Raw genomic sequence first — 17,930 nt, forward strand, 5'->3', positions numbered from 1 at the left:
AGCAATCAGTAAGGAGAAAAGGGGCAGCCCTGTCAAAATACTGGCCCACTTACACAAACCTGACTCTACTCTTTGGGGTGCTACATTACATTCATGTGCAAAACTATATTAACAGGTCCCCAATACCACCTTATTGGCTTGGTGCAGAACTGTTCTATTATATAAGAAGGGTGACAAATATGATCCAGACAATTATCAACTGATCAGTCTCCTAGATAATTTGCATAAAATGTTCTCTTGGGTTGGGCTGACCAGACTTGAATCTTGAGCAGAGTCTTAAATGGTCCTGAATTAGGCAGGGTTCAGAAAGAAATCTATGTTTCTTGTTCGGTTTTAGTATTTACATCTATACTTGTTTATGATGTGTGCTTCTCTGTACAGCACTCTGATACCCTGACGGGTCATATTTGTACTACATAAAACCTCTCAAATAAATAAGTAAATAAATAAAAGAGGCCCATTTGCCCAGTTGTATACATAAATGAGCACCTCCCACTCGACCAACACTAATTCAATTTCCGCCACAACTAGCTCTATTGGGCTATCCTTTAATTATACAGTATGAGAGAAAAAGCTTGCAGAGAATACATACATTTCATTTTTTGTGATAACATGTATTTTTTCTTTATCTGTTTTTTCAGTCTTATATTTTCTATTATATTTCTTAAATAGTGAAACCATCATTTTTTGCTAAGTCTGTATGTACAATAATTCAGAGGTGACAAGATATTGTTATACTTCTAATAAATCTACAGTTCTAACATGGTTAGTGCAATAAATACTTACAAAACAACAAATTCAAAATTATCTCCATACCAAAATCACATTCGTACAAACCTCACATACAGTCAAAACATACCAACCAAACTCATACACACATCACATAACATTCATCATTTTCCAGCTAAGAGTTGGCTTGCAACTAAAAACTCTGGGTGAAAAACTTTTCATTAATGTCCATGGTTATGCCGCCTGCAGTTGTTCAAGTGCAACAGCCCCTTTCGCAATGGAAAATGAGAGGATCTTGGTGGCCCTCATTCTCAAGGTATAGGAGGCTGAGTTCTAGAATGCTTTTTTGTATTGAGCAGAACTTTGGGTCTATTCAAGCAACACACAATTGTCAATTAGTTGAAGACGGTTCCCTAAAAAAAACACTGAGACTTCCCCTTACACACCTACAATTCCTATGTACCTAACTTAGGGATTGTAGTTCCTGTCTCTTGCACTAAGCCCAGGCTATTATTCTACTGGGTCAGAGTATGGGCACACTTGATCTTTGTCGCTTTATGGATACACTTTATGATTTATTTAGCCGCACTGATAGTGGATCATTGGGGTGGATTAGGTGTTTAATGGATACCCTAGGAAAAACTGGTTTTAGGCATCTCTGGGAATCTCCTAATAAGATTATGCCTCATACTGCTGCAGAAGTTAAAAAACATGTATCTGGTGGTTGTAAGAGAACCATTGTAGGAAAGCAGGAACTGCTTTTATGGTTACACCCACTTTTAGCTGGTGTAAGTATGTTTTTGACTAGTCTATGCTAATCAGGATCCCAGTCACTGTGCTTCCTCTCTTAATTAGACTATGGACAGTACTGTTGTGCCTCCGAAATTGGCTACTGGTATAGCCAATTTCGCTAGTACGAGTCGCTAGTACAAGATACTGATGTACCCAGGGCATAGGTACACCAGGGGTCGCCCTGGGGCTGCAGCATGTATTGTGCCACCCTTGAGAGACCACACATGCTGTGACTACAGGCCTGCCATTGCAGCCTGTGTAAGCTGGCGCTAGCACCACATAGAACAGATATAAGGTTTCTTACATCTTAGGTCACTCAATTTTAGAATACATATATTCAAAACACCCAAAAGCTTCGTATTTAGTAGGCAGCAAACAGAAGAGCTACTTACAGGTTGCAGTAGAGCTACCAGTAGCTCATGAGCTGCTCATTGGAGAAGCCTTTGCTAAAGCATGGTAATGATGGCTGTTTTTTTGTGTTCAAAATATTTTATTGAGGTTTTTATCATAATTAACAATAAACAAGACATACAGAAATATATAAGAAATTCATGGTTCCAAGTATAAGTACAAGTAATGTAATAAGACAACTAAAAGTAGGGGGAGGAGGGGAAGGCTGTTATTTTTTAACATTTATATGGAATCCTTTATTTATTTGACCCATTTTTATCTTTTATGGGTTGCACCCCAGAAACCTAAACTTGGCTTAAAAAACCAGAGTACTGCTGTGCAAAGATCAGTCCTCCTAATCAAGGCTATATATTTTCTTTCTTTCTGATTTTACTTTGAGCACTTTCAATCCACATCCATTTGGCAAATGTTGAAAGAAAGCAACCAAAAGCATTCTTGAAGAAACCCACATTAAACAGTAATGTCTATCACAAATTACACTGTCCGTATCTTAAAGGATACTTTAAAGGATTTGTTACATGTTTCATCAGCAAGTAGAAATTTGCAACATTTGAAACCAAAATTGAGAAACTACAATGTTTGATCGCATAAATGACACAAACTATGGTTTGGCAGATATAATAATGCAATTAGTTGTCATACTTACTAAACAGGTCGTTCAGACTATTCCAGTAGTCGGTGCTTTCAGATGACTGCAAAGGCTGGAAAACCTGATGACTGGTTGAAAGCTGTTGAACAGTATTTGTCAGGTGATCAAGAGTCACTCTATGAGCAATTTCAAAAAGGCTACTACACTGCTCTCCTGAGATTCTGCTGACACCAAGACACAAGCAAGATGCTAACAGGTTCAAGTTAAAGTCCTGAAATCACAAGTAAAAAAATGATGATCGTTACATTAAGAAGAAAAGCAATACAAACTTAAGATAATATTCAACTAGAATTTTAATACATTTAATTTTTATTTCCAGTTCACTGTTTGAAAACGTCCTTTGTTCAGATCCTATCTCAAAAGGGGGGGACTGATGAGCTGTGTTAAGAGGTCCAGCAAAAGTGCCCTGTCAGATAATAAAGGTCAGGAGTGAAAGCTGTTCCTCTAGTAGTGCAGTCTAGTAAAGTGGAAAATTGTGTGCCATCCACAGGTAGGAAGTGGTGATGGTGGAGGAGGGTGGAGGGGGATTCACATGGGATCCCACTATTGCGGAACTAGGGTCCTCACACACCCAGAAAGCTAGGTGTCATGCTTCATCATCTGGACCTGCTCCTCGTTGGGTTGGCGCTGCAATACCCAACGGGCATCTGCAAAAGGGCTCTTTGTCGGAGATCTTTTGTTCCTTTGCCGTTTGATGAAGTGGGGATGTGTGGCCCGTGTCAGTGTAGATACAGTGAAGTGCAGAGAGTGTGTTAAAAAAGGTTAGATATTCCAAATAAGATCTTTATTCTGGTTGTTTATCTTCCCCATTAAAAATGTGGAGAGTGGCAGCTCCCCTAACATGAGGGTTCAGTTGAAGTTATGCTCATCTCTTCGGGGTCAACATGTTTCTTGCCTTGTGGTCACTAAATACCATGACAATTCTTCAGGACCTTAAATGTGAAAATCTATCTACACTTCAATGGTGCAGCTAATTGCTAACTACCACTGGAAAGCGCTACATCAAGTGTCTCCTGTAGTGCTGTTCGAAGACCTCCATTTTGCGGGTATGTCTCCTCTGCCAGTAAGGCGAGTCACTCAGACACCTCAGAGGATGGTGTCATGTCCAGCGCAGGACGGCAACGACTCACCTACCCTCTTCGCTAGTTCCGCAATAGCGAGATCCCCTGTGAATCCCCCTCCACCCTCCTAGTACCCCTCCACCACCACCACCTCCTGTTGGTGGATGGCACACAATTTTCCATTTTACTAGACTGCACTGCTAGAGGAACAGCATTCACTCTTGACATTTATTGTTCAGATCCTGCCATTTCGTGGAATGAGTGTAAGAGCTGGACGTTAGAATGAATAGCCCCCTCGCTATATAAGCAGAATAAGAAGCGTCAGGAGAGCTAATGCTGTTATTTGATAACTTGCTGAGTTGCTGTCACTCTATTCTGAAGCGCAAGTTGTGAAAGCAAAGAATGGCCTATTACCTTATGAATGGGTATTTCTAAAGAGAAAAAAATATGACATTACTCTGCTCCACTTTAAATGAAAGCGGAGCTGATATTTTACACACAGTATTTTATCACCTTAATTCCTGCATCCCACTCAACATCCTGAAGCTATAGCCTGAATATGATTGGGCTTCTACCAACCCTTGGTAGCAGTCTAGGTGTTGAATGATAAAGTGCATTTTCAAATTAAATTATATCACAGAGAAATCGTAGCCAATTTACGTATAGACAGCTGGATTTAACTAGGATAGCACCCATTTTCCCTTTTATTCACAGCCTCCGAGCACCGTATCAAGTAGAATATTAAGACAAGAAACAATGTGGCATATCGGTGCAATGAATAGCATACCACCACATCTGGAAAAAGAAGTTATCTTTATACCCCAGGCCATAAGGTGAGGTTGAAGACCTTTCTTAATGCAAACAAAATAGAAGATTCGAAACGGAGAAGATTATTCCCAAAACAGTTGATGAGCTATTTCATGTCTTCCCTCAAATGCGGATAGGCAATGATGTCTTAGCTGTTTCAGCTTTCAACCAATCAAAATTTAGGTTGCACAAAGAGATCAGAAGTAACAATGACAACTTATCTATAACAAAGGATCACCCTCAATTTCTTATCAGGGATGACTGGTGGTTTGCATTTTACAAAATGGAGGATCTAGTTACTGAAAACAGCATCTACTGGAGTATTGCTCGGTGGGTAGTTGCATTTCTGTCTTGGGTTGGCACATTGACTGAGTCCCTAGGTGCCAGGGGTCTAGAAAACTGAACTCTGCATTCTAGAGAAATCTAGAGAACATATCACACCTAGGTGACTCGATATAGATGCTTTTTAGCCCTGATCAATAAAGCAGGGATGCCAAATCGATGCAACTTGCTCCATAGTACATTTCTATTTATGGTATCAGAGGCAGTTTAAAAATCTATTGTTCTCCCATCATTATTGTTTAAATGTGTTGTTATTATTTTTTCAATTTTGCATTTTATCATTAGACTACTGGCAATACTGTTCCAAAACATTTATGGTTTGACAACAGTTTTACATCTGTATCAGCGTTCCAGTAATTAACGCACATTTAGTTCAAACAGCTAACCATCATGAGCGTAACTGGTGTTCCTCTGTAAAGTAGATATTACAATCTAGGAAAGAGAATTAAATTGTTTACAACATAACATGAATATAGCCAACTTTGACCTCACATTGGCTCCTGAACTTGAAATTATAATTTGTTATACATTATACCGTTATGCACTTTCCATTTCCTGTAGCTGCAAACTCCATCCACTCACTTGCACGCAGCGCTTGGGCTTATTTTGATCTTATGGTGGTTTTCATTGGTCTATTCTTTCACATCTACTAGTAGCAAAGAAGCATGCAATTTAGCATACACATCGATTAGAGCAATCATTCTATAAAGTTTAGGGTCTGTTGAGAGCCCTTTTTAAAAAAGCGGTGAATAACTGAACCCAGCCAGGAGTCTGAGAGATTTGTAGATGTGATACACCCATTGAACAACCAACGTCAATATGATGACTAAAAGGAAATGTCACTCTTGAAGGGTGCTGTAAGAAGGCCTTTAGGACCAGGAGCGCTATCAGACATGCACTTTTTAGTGATCTTGCAGACCCTTCAAAGAGTTGCATATGAATGCAGCATCATTGGATACTTTGTAGAAGTTGATTGCCTCCCCTGGGTGATGTTGCCACTGATCAAGACATAACTTGGCACTTGTGCTAGTTGTGTGTTATTTGTATTTGTAATTGTTTGTATAGCGCTAGAATCGACCCCCGAAGGGGTATCTCTGCGCTTCAGCAGAACTGTAAGAAAAGGCAGCATATTCCAACAGGATCAGCGAGGACAGAACAGGAAGGTCTTAAGCATTTTCCTGAACTGCAAATGTTCAGAGCACTGTCTTAAGGGGAGCGGAAGTTCATTCCAAAGGTGGGGCCCACGATATGAGAGAGCTCTACCTCCTAATCTGGCCCTCGAAGTACCACCAAAAGGTGTTTAGCACCTGAACGTAGGGATCTGGGGGGGAACTGAAGGGAAAAAGAATTCAGCGAGGGAGGAAGGGCCCAGATTAACCAGAGCCTTTTGGATGATACAGCATGTTTTGAAGTTAATCCGATGACGGATGGGGAGCCAATACAATTTCACAAGAAGAGGAAGGGAAGGGGTCCGTGGTGGAACATTAAGGATCAACCTTGCCGCCGTGTTCTGCACCACCTGCAGTCTGCTGAGCAAGGCATCATTCGCTGAAATCAGCAGACCATTGCAGTAGTCCAGGCGACTTAAAACCATTGCCTGGACTAAGGTTTTACGGGCAGAATCGGGAAGTAAGGGGAAGACTCGACATAGCAGACCGATTACATGAAAGCAGGAACCCGCTGTTTGGGTAACCTGTTCTTTCAGGCTAAGGTCACGGTCTAAGAGAATCCCCAGGTTTTTAGCTGTGAGCTTGGGAGAGGGAAAGAGGCCGAGATCCGTTGGCCACCAATCCGGAGTCAACAGGAGAGGAGTCTCTCTAAAAAGCATGATCTCAGTCTTTCCTACATTGCACTGCAGGAAATTATTCCGCATCCAGTGTGATCCAACCTAATACTATGCTTCAAAATGTTTTGATAGCTTTGGAAGTTTTTATTGTACCAGCAATTTTTTATCCTTAGATTCCCTCTTAGGCTCCTCTATTTCTCTTTTAAAGGCACATCTCAGGTCCTAGAAGTTAACTCCGCTAACTCCAGTGAGGCCGAGCTGTCTCAGAAACCTTGTAAGAGTCCTCTTTTGCATCCATAGGAACTTGCTAAACCACGTTCGCTTCAACAGTACGTGCTTCACAATATAGAGTACTACAGTAAAATGGCGACTGCTGGACACAGGGAAAATGGCGACTGCTGGACACAGATGAGCTGTGGTGGATCGGAGCTCCCAGCTGCCTGCGGGATCCCGTCGAGGGCTCTGCGGGGTGGATTGTTGACCCGCCGGCGTGAGGTAGCGGCTTCGGAGAGGGAGGCGTGCCTGGAGCCCTCCCTTATACATCTTGCGCGGCGGCCCATCGGGATCCCTGCTGTGGAGCTGAGGGGGCTTCCCTGGCCTGATTGGCGCGGAGCGGATCTCCTGGTGCCGAAGGTACCGCGGCGGGCAGCGGCGAGCCCAGCGAGGCGGCCTGGTGGAGAGGAGCCCTGAGAAGGTGTGGCGGGGAACTCAGCTCGGCTGGACGGCAGCGCCCGTCGGTGCTAGACACGGTGAGTGGGTGGACCTGCACTCGGTCTGGGCTGCGGAGGTGGAATCGGGCCCGGTGCTAGGCCGTGTCTCACTTGCTGGGTCCGGTACGGGGTAGAGGACATTAAGAAGCTTAGGGCTTGCGGCAGCTGGGGAGGACGAGTCGGCGGGCCCACTGTGCCTTGGGCCTTTCTGCCAATAGACGCTGCAATTGTTCAAGGCCTCAGTGAAGCGGGGGTGTCAGCGGAGCCCCCGAGACGGCTCTATTGTGTGTTGCAACTACGTTGAATTTGGAGGCTCCCGGCGGCTGACCTGCTTACTGCACCTTCCCCAATCACTGCACTATTCCCTTCCTTCGAAACCGAGGTGGTGTATCCCTGACAAACCTGTACATTGCAAATTCTGGGAGGATACAACTGGGGCCGAAATAGCGCTACAACACACCCTACTGTTGCCTGCCGGTAGGGGGGACTGTCCTTCATGAGCAAGGTGAGGCGAGCACCACTCCCACTTGAGCCACCGTGCTGTGAGTGATGCCACTATCATTCTTTGTAGGTGTATGAGGCTGTGGGACTCTCTTGCATATACCCTGAGATACTGGGCACAGTTTTCCTGGTGACACCTTTGCAAAGGCGTAAATAAAGACCGTATGAACTATTGTCATGTCGGGCACAAAGAAAGATAAGGTGGTCCCGGGGGCAGGTTCCATTGACAATTTCCTAGTCAAAATGGTGAACAAAATCAACGACAGAAGGGCTTCATTGGGCAAAGGTGGTTCATCAGACCATGATCTTTCATCAGTAGGATTAACTCCGTTGGAGGCGCCACCAGAGACTGAAAATAGCACTGATTGTGGGCTAGGTGGAGCCAATGTAGCTAGTGCAGCAGTAGTAGCTCTGATCCATCAGGCCCCCGACACAATAACGCTGGACAAATTATCTTCGGACTCTGAGGAAGAGGTAGCTGAAGAGAATAAAAGCGTGCGACCTGTTAGAACCTGTAGAAAGCAGCAAAGCAAGAGGGGGGGGGCAGGATCACCCATAGGAGAAGGGGGGACACTCATTTGCCTGATAGCCACATCTCCCCTAAGGTGACACCGAACTCAGAGAGCAAAAAAGAAACAAGTATTACTTTGAGCCCTGAGCAGTTTGGTTTGCTAATTAAAACCATAGAGGCCACAATTGATCTAAAACTCAAGGATTCCCTCAACTCCCTAGCGGCCAAACTAGATACCGCTAATGCGGAGATAACAAGATTAGGAGGCCTGTTAGAACAGCAGCTGTCCAATCCAGTTAAGGCTAATCCCCCACTCCCTTCAACTAGTATAGTGAGCTCAGAGGCTGTAGGGAAAAATGCTGTAAAAGTCTCTAAACCATCTCACATAACCCCTCAGGTTAACAGAGCTGACAACAATCTCATTGCCCCTTCAGCTACTTGTCCTTCGCCAGTAGACACTGCTGTGATGCATCCGAAGCCAGGTCTCGCACATAACACAAATGCCATACAAAGTAGGCGCAATAATTTTATTAATCTACCCCCGGATTGCGCACCCTATGTAGTTGTGATGGCAAATGTCCCGGTCTATAACCCAGCTACAACCGAGCCACACGAGGAATCTCACGATTCCCTCAAAAACAAAGTGGTGGCTTGGTTATTTTCTAAATGTGGTTTTCCCACTAAATTTGCCGGAGAAATTATCACGACCAGGAGGGTAAATTGGATTGGTCCCTCGAGGAAAACATGTAGAGGGGATTGTGTGGTTGTGAATTTTAAATACCCACAACATGTGGCCACAGTTCTCCTACGGGCAGCATCATTGACGGAGGACAGCAATGGTATTCAAGTGCGCCCGCTAGGGTATTTCTATAATCATCTCACTATAGCCTCTTCCTCTAGACAAAGTCTAAGTCCATTTACCCCGGTGGGGCCCAGATCGGCAAGTCAAAGACTGATTCAGGGAAGCGATAATCTCTTTACTTTTGGACCCCCTATTGCAACTCACAACAGATTCGATGCTCTTTCGGGTCTCGATCTTTGCGATTGACGGGGTGCCGGAGAGGGTACAGTGGACGATGTTATAGTGGAATCTATTCCCACGGTTCCTGTACCTTCTTCCGTTGCGGATGGTAATAGCTCAATTGAGATCACAACTGTCAAAGGGGACATGGTCAAGCTGCTATCCTGGAATATTGCTGGCTTAAGGTCGAAGAAGGGAGACCCAAATTGGGCGGACTTTCTAAAGCTTTATAATATTATTGCTATCCAAGAGACATGGGATATGGAGTGTGACTATTGGTTGGATGGTTTTACTTCCTATTTTGTACCTGCCTTGCCTTCCCCTGCAGGCCGGAATAAAGGTGGTCTTTTGACGCTGGTATCGGTGAACATCAAGGGCAAAATTACTTTGATTGACTGTGCCTCTCACAATTTTCTTGTTTTAGAGATAAATTTGGATGATGGCTGTAAACTGCTTCTTGTAAACTGTTACAATGCACCGAACGGTCACCCAGAAACTGTCCACCTTGCATGGTTAGCAGATTTTTTAACTCTTTACAAGGAAAAACAAACCACTTTTTGTCGATTCATTTTAATGGGCGATTTTAATGTACATTTATGTTCATACTGTGCTATAACGGATGAAGATGGGCCGGATAGTGTTTCCCCCCCTCATTTAGAACATACCCAGAAGGGTTTGGTGCTCGAAAATCTATTACGGGACAATGAGTTGTATGAACCAGAGTTCTATGATAATAGTACACGGGTTGCCACTTATACGGGAAGGGCTAGTGATTCGATAATTGATTTCATTTTTGTCTCATTAGGTTTCCTTAAATATGTGATTTCATATAATGCAATCGCTATGCCAATGAGTGATCATAATCCTGTGGGGTTGGAGCTAGTAAATAGCTCTCTGTTGTTAAAATCATCTCTTACCCCCCAAGTCTATATTGCCACTAAAGGTTAAGGATCAGGGGAGAAGAATCAAATGGGAAAAGGTTGTACCTGACGATTTTTTCTTAAATCTATCCTCTTCTGTTGCTGAAGAGCTTAATGTGTGTGCCAACCCCCTCGCTGGGAGTAAGGAGGTTATATCCTCCTTTGAAGTGGGTTGTCAGTACGTGGCTACAAGCCTCACAGCTAAAGGTCAGGGGGGTAAACAGAAACCGGTGAAAGGCTGGTTCGATAACAATTGCAGTAAAGCACATAACCGCCTTAAGAAAGCACTCAATACTCGCCCAAGGGACAAAGCCCTAGTTACGCAATTTAGAAAGGATTTTGCTATGGCCACTAAATCGCGTAAAAACGAATTAAAGAGCAATGCCTGGGAAGAACTAATGGACAAAGCCACCTTAAAAAACAGTGCAAAGTTTTGGTCAATTATTAACACTCCTTTACTCTCAGGTGACCAAATCTCTGTACTGGAACTTAATATATCGGAGACAGATTGGCTTAGTCATTTCGAAAAAATTTATTATAGTAATAGGGAGCTGGAACCCTTTGTAGTCCCTACTACTGATACCTCCCTGGAGCCTGTAAGCTTTGACATAATTGAGGTGCTCAGAGCAATAGAGGACACTGCAGGACGTAAGGCCCCGGGTCCCGATGGAGTACCAGCGGATATGTTTAAGGCACATTCGATGTTTTGGGCCAATATTTTAACGAAAGTTTTTAATGCTTCTGCTGCAGTGGGATTCCCTCATACCTGGTCTTTAGCTACGATAGTACCAATATTTAAAAAAGGGGAGAGAGGAGACCCAAGATGCTATAGACCAATATCTCTGCTGGACTCCTCGGTTAAAATTCTAGGGAAGGTTGTCCTGGCGAGAATAGCCTCTTGGGCCAAGGGGAAAAATATTCTGTCCGAGGCACAATACGGATTTAGGTCAGGGAGGAGTACAGAGGATCAATGCCTCAATCTCCACCTTATAATTTCTAAATATACTAGAGCAAAAGGGGAAGTAAATTCCTTGGCTTCATGGACTTGTCCACAGCCTTTGATCTTGTTAATAGATCTAGACTGTGGGCAATGCTCCTGAAGATGGGCCTCGATAGCTCTTTGGTACACTTTCTGGCGGAGCTTCATAAAGATCTGGGAGCCCGCATTAGAATGACAACTGACGGAAAATGTACGGCAAGCTTTAGATCAACCAGAGGGGTCCGTCAGGGCTGTATACTGGCGCCAATGTTATTCACGTTATACGTGAATTCTTTGGAGGATGACTTAATGGCAGCCACGCAGGATATTCCGAGCATGGGGGGCGCACCAATTCCGGTGCTCCTCTATGCCGATGATGCGGTGCTAATAGCCAGGACCCCAATTGCCCTGCAAAAGTTACTTGACTCATTTGGAAATTTTATGTCTAGTCTCGACCTGGTGGTCAATAAGAGTAAATCTCATACTATGTCAGCGGGAGGCAGCAAATTTAAAGAAAAAACCTTCTTCTGCGAAGGTGAGGTTATCACAAGTGTTAAAGTTTTTACCTATTTAGGGGTTATTTTTGATCAAAGGGGAACTTGGACACCGCAGTTAACATCAACAGCTAATGCGGTGAGAAGCTCGTCCTCTGCAATCCTGGGGTTTGCAAAGAGACTAGGGGGAAAACCAATCGAGGCTATCTTGGCCATTTACAAAGCCAAGACTGCCGCGATTGCTAAATACGGGGCTGCAAAGGACCCCCCCTGCACCCCTGAAATGTATTTTGAAGTGCATGTTTCAGTCTGTAACATGACAGTGTTTTGAAATGCAAATTAGAGCATTTTAACACATTTTCGCAAATTACCACAAGTTTCAACCTCGTGGTAATTTGCACCCCCTAATTGCGAATTCGCAATTTTAAAATTAATCATGCATTGCTTTTAAGGAATCGCAAATTTGCGATTCCTTAAAAGCAATCGCATTTTTGGAATTCGCTAAAAATAGCGATTTTACCAAAAATGCTTGATGCATCCCAAAAACCTATTTAGGAATAGCAAACGGCCGAATTTTGCGATTCACACCGTTTGCACTTCCTAAAACTGTTGATGCATGTGGCCCTTAATGTCTTATCATATACATTATCGCACTCATGTTAAAACCTTATCTCATCAGGGATTAACTGAAAGAATTCTCAGGAAGTGGTTACTTTTACACTCATGGGTAACAATTATAAACCAAAATCATTTATTTTGCAGGCAATCGCATTTTGTGGGACAGGCCCAACAGCCCTACGCGTTTCGGTCTGGCAGCAGACCTTGATCACTGGTACAGAGCACCACCAATAGTTTCTTATTAAATCTACTGCATAGCATTACATTCCATCCCTCGTGGGGCGCGTTTTGCATTCTGGTAATTCTAGTAATAAAGAGTAAAATAAACATTAAACAAAAAACATTTGTGAAGTGTGTAAGTGAATTTACGTAAGTGTTTGTGTGACTGTGTTCTTTATACAATTCTTAGGTCCCAGGTCAAATAACAATGTAATTTATGTAATTTTAATTTATAGTTCTTGTTCACTCACCACGTTTCAAGTAACCGGTTTGTCCATGGTATGTGCACCTCATGTAAATTGTTATCCCTGATGAGACAGACCATTCCTTTCATGATTGTGAATTTATAATTATTAACCCCTTTTTCATTATGGTGCCGTTGTTTCATGAAGACTAGTCATTCAGTCCTGCCCTCTAGTGGGCCTACATTTCATATAAATAAGGACTGTACTTTGTTTGTACCTCAGGTTACATTTACTCATATGTAGTTTAATAGGAGTCACAATCTCAGACCATTGTTCAGTCAATATTACATTTAACTCCTAAACCTGGGAAGTTGTCCACCTTAGCCATCATTTCATCATGAGTCACACGTGAAATTATTTATCTGTGCATTTAAAAAACAATTCTATAGTAAGGTAAGAAAAGAAAACAAGGAAATAAAGGGGAGGGTAGAAAAAGGGGACGGGGTTTAAAGACAAAAGGGGGGAGAACAAGAAAGGGAGAAGAAAAAGAAGAAGAGAAAGAACGAATGGGGCGATTAGGGAAAAAAGCAGTGAGAGAAAGGGGAGGAAAAAATAAAAAATAGGAAAAGAAAAGGGTGAAATTCTTATCTATGCATATTCCTAGTATTGTCTCTGTATTTGTGCAGGGGTAGTCTCTCATTGTAAGTGCGAGTACATCTCCTCGTCTTTATTCAAACCATTGGGGGTTAAAGTTCGAAATGCCAGAATGTGGCATGATTCTTTTTGTCTCAAGGTTCGATCGCGATTGCCACCTCTCACATGGCGTTTGACTATCTCCACAGCATAGAGTTTTAGTTGTTTCCAATCCCTACCATGACAAATATCCATGTGTTCGGCAACTGCGTAACTACGATCACCATTGATAGATGCCCTAACTTGTTCCAGGATGCGCCTGAGTTCGCAAATTGTGCTCCCCACATATTTGAGTATGCAGGGGCACTCAATTACATACACAGCATATTGGCTTTTGCAGTTAATTAGTTGATTGATTTTCCACATCTTTTTGTTTGCCATGCGAATCTCAATATTTTGCGCAATCTGACATACTTTACAGTTTGAGCATTTGTAGAACCCCTTTGTTTTTAGCCACATATATTGATTTTTCATTTTGAAGTGGCTGTGGACGAGTTCATATTTGTTTTTTTTCGCTCTTCTGTAGGTAATACTTGGATGGGTTCCCACAATGGTAGACATGGTGGGGTCAAGGTGTAAGATATTACAGTTTTTCGGTAAGTTTTTTCAATCTGTTTCGATTCCGTGGAGAAGGTAGTAATTAGGCGATTTTTATCTTCTTTTTTGTCTTTATTTTGTTCTTTTTACTTTTATTATATTAGATCTTGAATGGATTGATATCCTTTCTAAGCAGGAAGCCAGAACATTTTTGTTATACTTTCTATTCCTGAAGCGATTCATAGTTTGTTTGCTGTGTTTATGCCATTCTTTTTCTTCAGAGCATATCCGTTGGATTCTCAAAAGTTCGCCATATGCGATATTATTGATTAGTGTGGCTTGGTTGAAACTTGGTGTTGGTGTTATTGAGAATATGGAAGTATTCCTCAAATTCTTCATTGGTGCCGTCCCATATTATAAAGAGATCATCTATGTATCCCAGCCATGTTATCGTTTTATTCACAAAGTTGTCATTCTCAGGGTTCCATGACACTTTTTGCTCCCACCAACCCATCGTGAGACACGCATAACTGGGGCGAAAGGAAAAACCCATTGCGGTTCCGTTTTTCTGTTGGTAAATTTCATCCCCAAACATGAAGACATTCTGGGTCAAGCATAATTCAATCATTTCCATCACCATTTTATTGTGGTTTGCAAAATGGATGTTGCGTTCTTTGAGGAAGTACTCACACGCAGTTAAACCAAAACTAACTTTTCCTTGTTGATCCCCCCCGCCCCCGCGACCCACCACTGCAAAGACGACTCACCGGAATCCTATCAGCAAGCAGGCAACCCCGAATCGCGCAGTGGATCCTCCGCCTAGACCGCATACAGGCTGCCCGCACCTCGGGGAGGTTCGAGAAGTTGGCGGACTCCACAGCAGTTTGACCCAGGCCAGCCAAACTTGAAAGGGCATAGAAAATCGGTAGCACCGCTGTGCATGCAGAGACCTGTCGTGAACAACTCATAACTGGCTACTCCGGTGAGTGCCTGAGAGGCGAGCCCTAGAGGGTTTGCTCACCGGAACCACCTGATTTATTTATTTATTTACTATTGAAATATCCTCGGCGGCCACGCAATCCCAGTAACTGAAGACGCGAGACCGCTACCCAATGCCTCGACTTTCTCTCAAGCAACCCTAGCGATCGTGCAAATCCCAATAACGGGAGACGTGAGGCACGCTCCCCATGCCTGACCCTAGGATGGAGGCACCAAATCCCTAATCGGACTCCCACCTCTGACCTACCTCCCGAAAATGACTCTCACCTCCTCTAGACCCTTCCTCTCCTCTCCCTCGAGCCAGTCACCACCAACTACAAACTATGACGTGAGGTGCAGCACATCTTCGCTCCTCCACTACCCGGGGCCTGTCCCTAAGATGGCGGCCACCCGCCCCTAATGTCTCCAGTGCACCGGTAAACTTGTAACCAATGTGGTCTGAATGTAAGCGTGGAAGATCATCAAATGTGGGGAATAACTTGAACTACTAAAGAAATAATCAAGCAACTCAGAAAGATGACAGGAGGTTCAGCACAACCTTGATCTCTCTACTTCACCGGAAAACTCTCCAACAACGCAGAATTTATGAAGACAAACCCTTTGTGGACATAATTGTTAACCTAGGTCTAATCAGACCCTGTGGGGAAATATGAATGTTAACTAGAGGCTAGGAGTCTGTGTGGAAATTAACTGAGGGAATCCAATCGGACCCGCAAACCACCGCCCTTTATCACCTCTCCTGAAAACCCACTACACACCCCTTTCATAGCTTGAAGAGATAAGCAATAGAGTAGCACCCACTCCTCAATTTCACATCTAACCCACACCGCAGACTCTAAGACTGAGCTCCTACGATCAGAAGGGGCAATTAAACCCTTTCCCCACCTAGCAACAGAGAAGGGTACCAACTCCTTCTCCTTACAATCATATGGAGTAGTTTCTTACCTGTAACTCCAGTTCTGTAGTAGGGGTATCTATGTTATGGTCATAATCTGTGAATAGTCCCGCCCCTGTGCGGGAACCGTGGAGCAATCAGAATAGTCTCTTAAGTTGTCTTCTTCTGCAGTCCTGCATAGACACTTAAAAGAAAATAAAAGACAAATAATGCAGCCTGACATTAACAAGGCTACATTGGCCAGCACTTCATCCTGAAGTGAAAAGGATAGCCAAATAATATCATTACATTTCTACACATTTTACAGAGTTTCACCACACATAGAAAAACTCCCCTTCACAAAAATCCTTTGCATGATAGAGAGGAAGGGTTGGCCAGACAAGCCTCATAGGCTGCCATTATGTCTGGAAAAGGGATACCGTGCCTTTAAGGAACCCTCCAGAGACCCTCGGTATCCCATGATGCACAGCCAAAGGCAACTTACTTTTAGTTCTTTATGAAGGTCTCTTAAAGCCAGGCCTGTAGCATCCAGGAAAAAAACATTTACTTCCACCAGGGAGGAGGGTGGGTCGCTTATGACTATAACAGAGATACCCCTACTACAGAACTGGAGTTACAGGTAAGAAACTACTCCTTCTGTAGTAGGGGATCTCTTTGTATAGTCATAATCTGTGAATAGAATGGCAAGCCCATCCCAACAACCAAATCCAGCGATGGAAGAAATCTTAAGAAAAATCCTTACTTGCAAATAAATTCCTCAGGGAAGCCTGCCAAGTGTGCGCATCTGTCCTGGCATCAGAATCCAGGCAGTAATGTCTAGCAAAAGTGTGGACAGACTTCAACGTAGCCGCCCTACAGATGTCTGCAATGGGAACATTACGAAGCAAAGCCGCTGTAGCCGCTTTGCCTCTAGTTGAATAAGCCTTAGGCTTACCCCCTAGTGTCTTGTTAGCCTTCTGGTAACATAGTTGTATAGAGAACACAATCCACCTAGATATGGACTGTTTGGAGGTGGCAAGGCCAGTCCTGACTGAACCGTAACTCAAAAACAACTGATCTGACCTACGAATGTCCTTGGTCTTATCTAAGTAGAATGTTAACACCCGCCTCACATCAAGTGAATGACGGGACCTCTGTGCCGGAGAGAATGAATCTTGAAAAAATTTCGGTAATGTGATCGTCTGGTTGACATGGAAATCAGATATCACCTTAGGGAGAAATTTAGGGTGAGTCCTCATAAAAACCTTGGAAGCATGAAATACTCTATAGGGCTCTTGACAACACAAAGCCTGAATCTCACTCACCCTGCAAGCCGATGTTATAGCCACAAGGAAAGCCACCTTCCAGGACAAATGCTGCAGAGAAGCCTTATGAATAGGCTCAAAAGGCTCCTTTATCAACCTGGACAGTACCACATTCAGTTCCCATGAAGGCGAAGGACGCCTAATGGGGGGAAACACCTTCTTCAAACCCTCCAAAAAGTCTTTAATTACAGGTATCTGGAAAAAATTATGTTTGTGAAGGGAATTTCCTATACGCAGTTAATGCTGCAAGATGAACCTTAATAGAATGGAAATTAAGGCTAGATTGAGCTAAATGCAAGAGGTATGGAAGGATGACATCTTCCTTGCAGGAGGTAGGATCAGCGTTCTTGGATGTGCACCAAATGCAGAACCTTTTTCCACTTGTAGGCATTGGAAGTCCTATTGGATGGCCTTTTAGCCTCCTTAAGTATTTCCATGCAGTTGTCAGGTAAGTTCAAGTGTTCATACTGTACTATCTCAGGAGCCAAGACGCGAAGCTCAACGGGGAGAGGTTGGGGTGCACCATCTGCCTCCCGAACTTCGTTAGAAGGTCCGGCCGACATGGAAGCCGCATATCGGGTTGGAGCAGGTCTTCGAACCACCACTGTCGAGGCTACTCCGGAGCAATGAGGATCATCCGCGCTCTGGATTGAGACAGTTCGATGAGCACTACCGGAATCAGGGGAATGGGTGGAAAAGCGTACAGAAAGCTGTTCGACCAGCTGATCCATAGCACATTCCCCAGAGTCCCCGGTTGGTAAAACCTG

General features: G+C 43.5%; 1 protein-coding gene across 2 annotated transcripts in view; it reads right to left on the reverse strand.

Moving 5' to 3' along the window:
• The window catches only part of HTT (huntingtin), a 2,178,328-nt gene that overhangs the window by 643,855 nt on the left and 1,516,543 nt on the right, over positions 1 to 17,930 (reverse strand). For both annotated transcript variants that reach the window (XM_086964158.1, XM_086964157.1), the window contains one exon: positions 2,579 to 2,792. In XM_086964158.1, coding sequence (XP_086820284.1) covers positions 2,579 to 2,792 — 214 coding nt within the window. The remainder of the gene's footprint in view (positions 1 to 2,578; positions 2,793 to 17,930) is intronic.

Source organism: Lissotriton vulgaris, chromosome 3_2 (assembly GCF_964263255.1).
Source record: "Lissotriton vulgaris chromosome 3_2, aLisVul1.2, whole genome shotgun sequence".
NCBI classification, from domain to species: Eukaryota; Metazoa; Chordata; class Amphibia; order Caudata; family Salamandridae; genus Lissotriton; species Lissotriton vulgaris.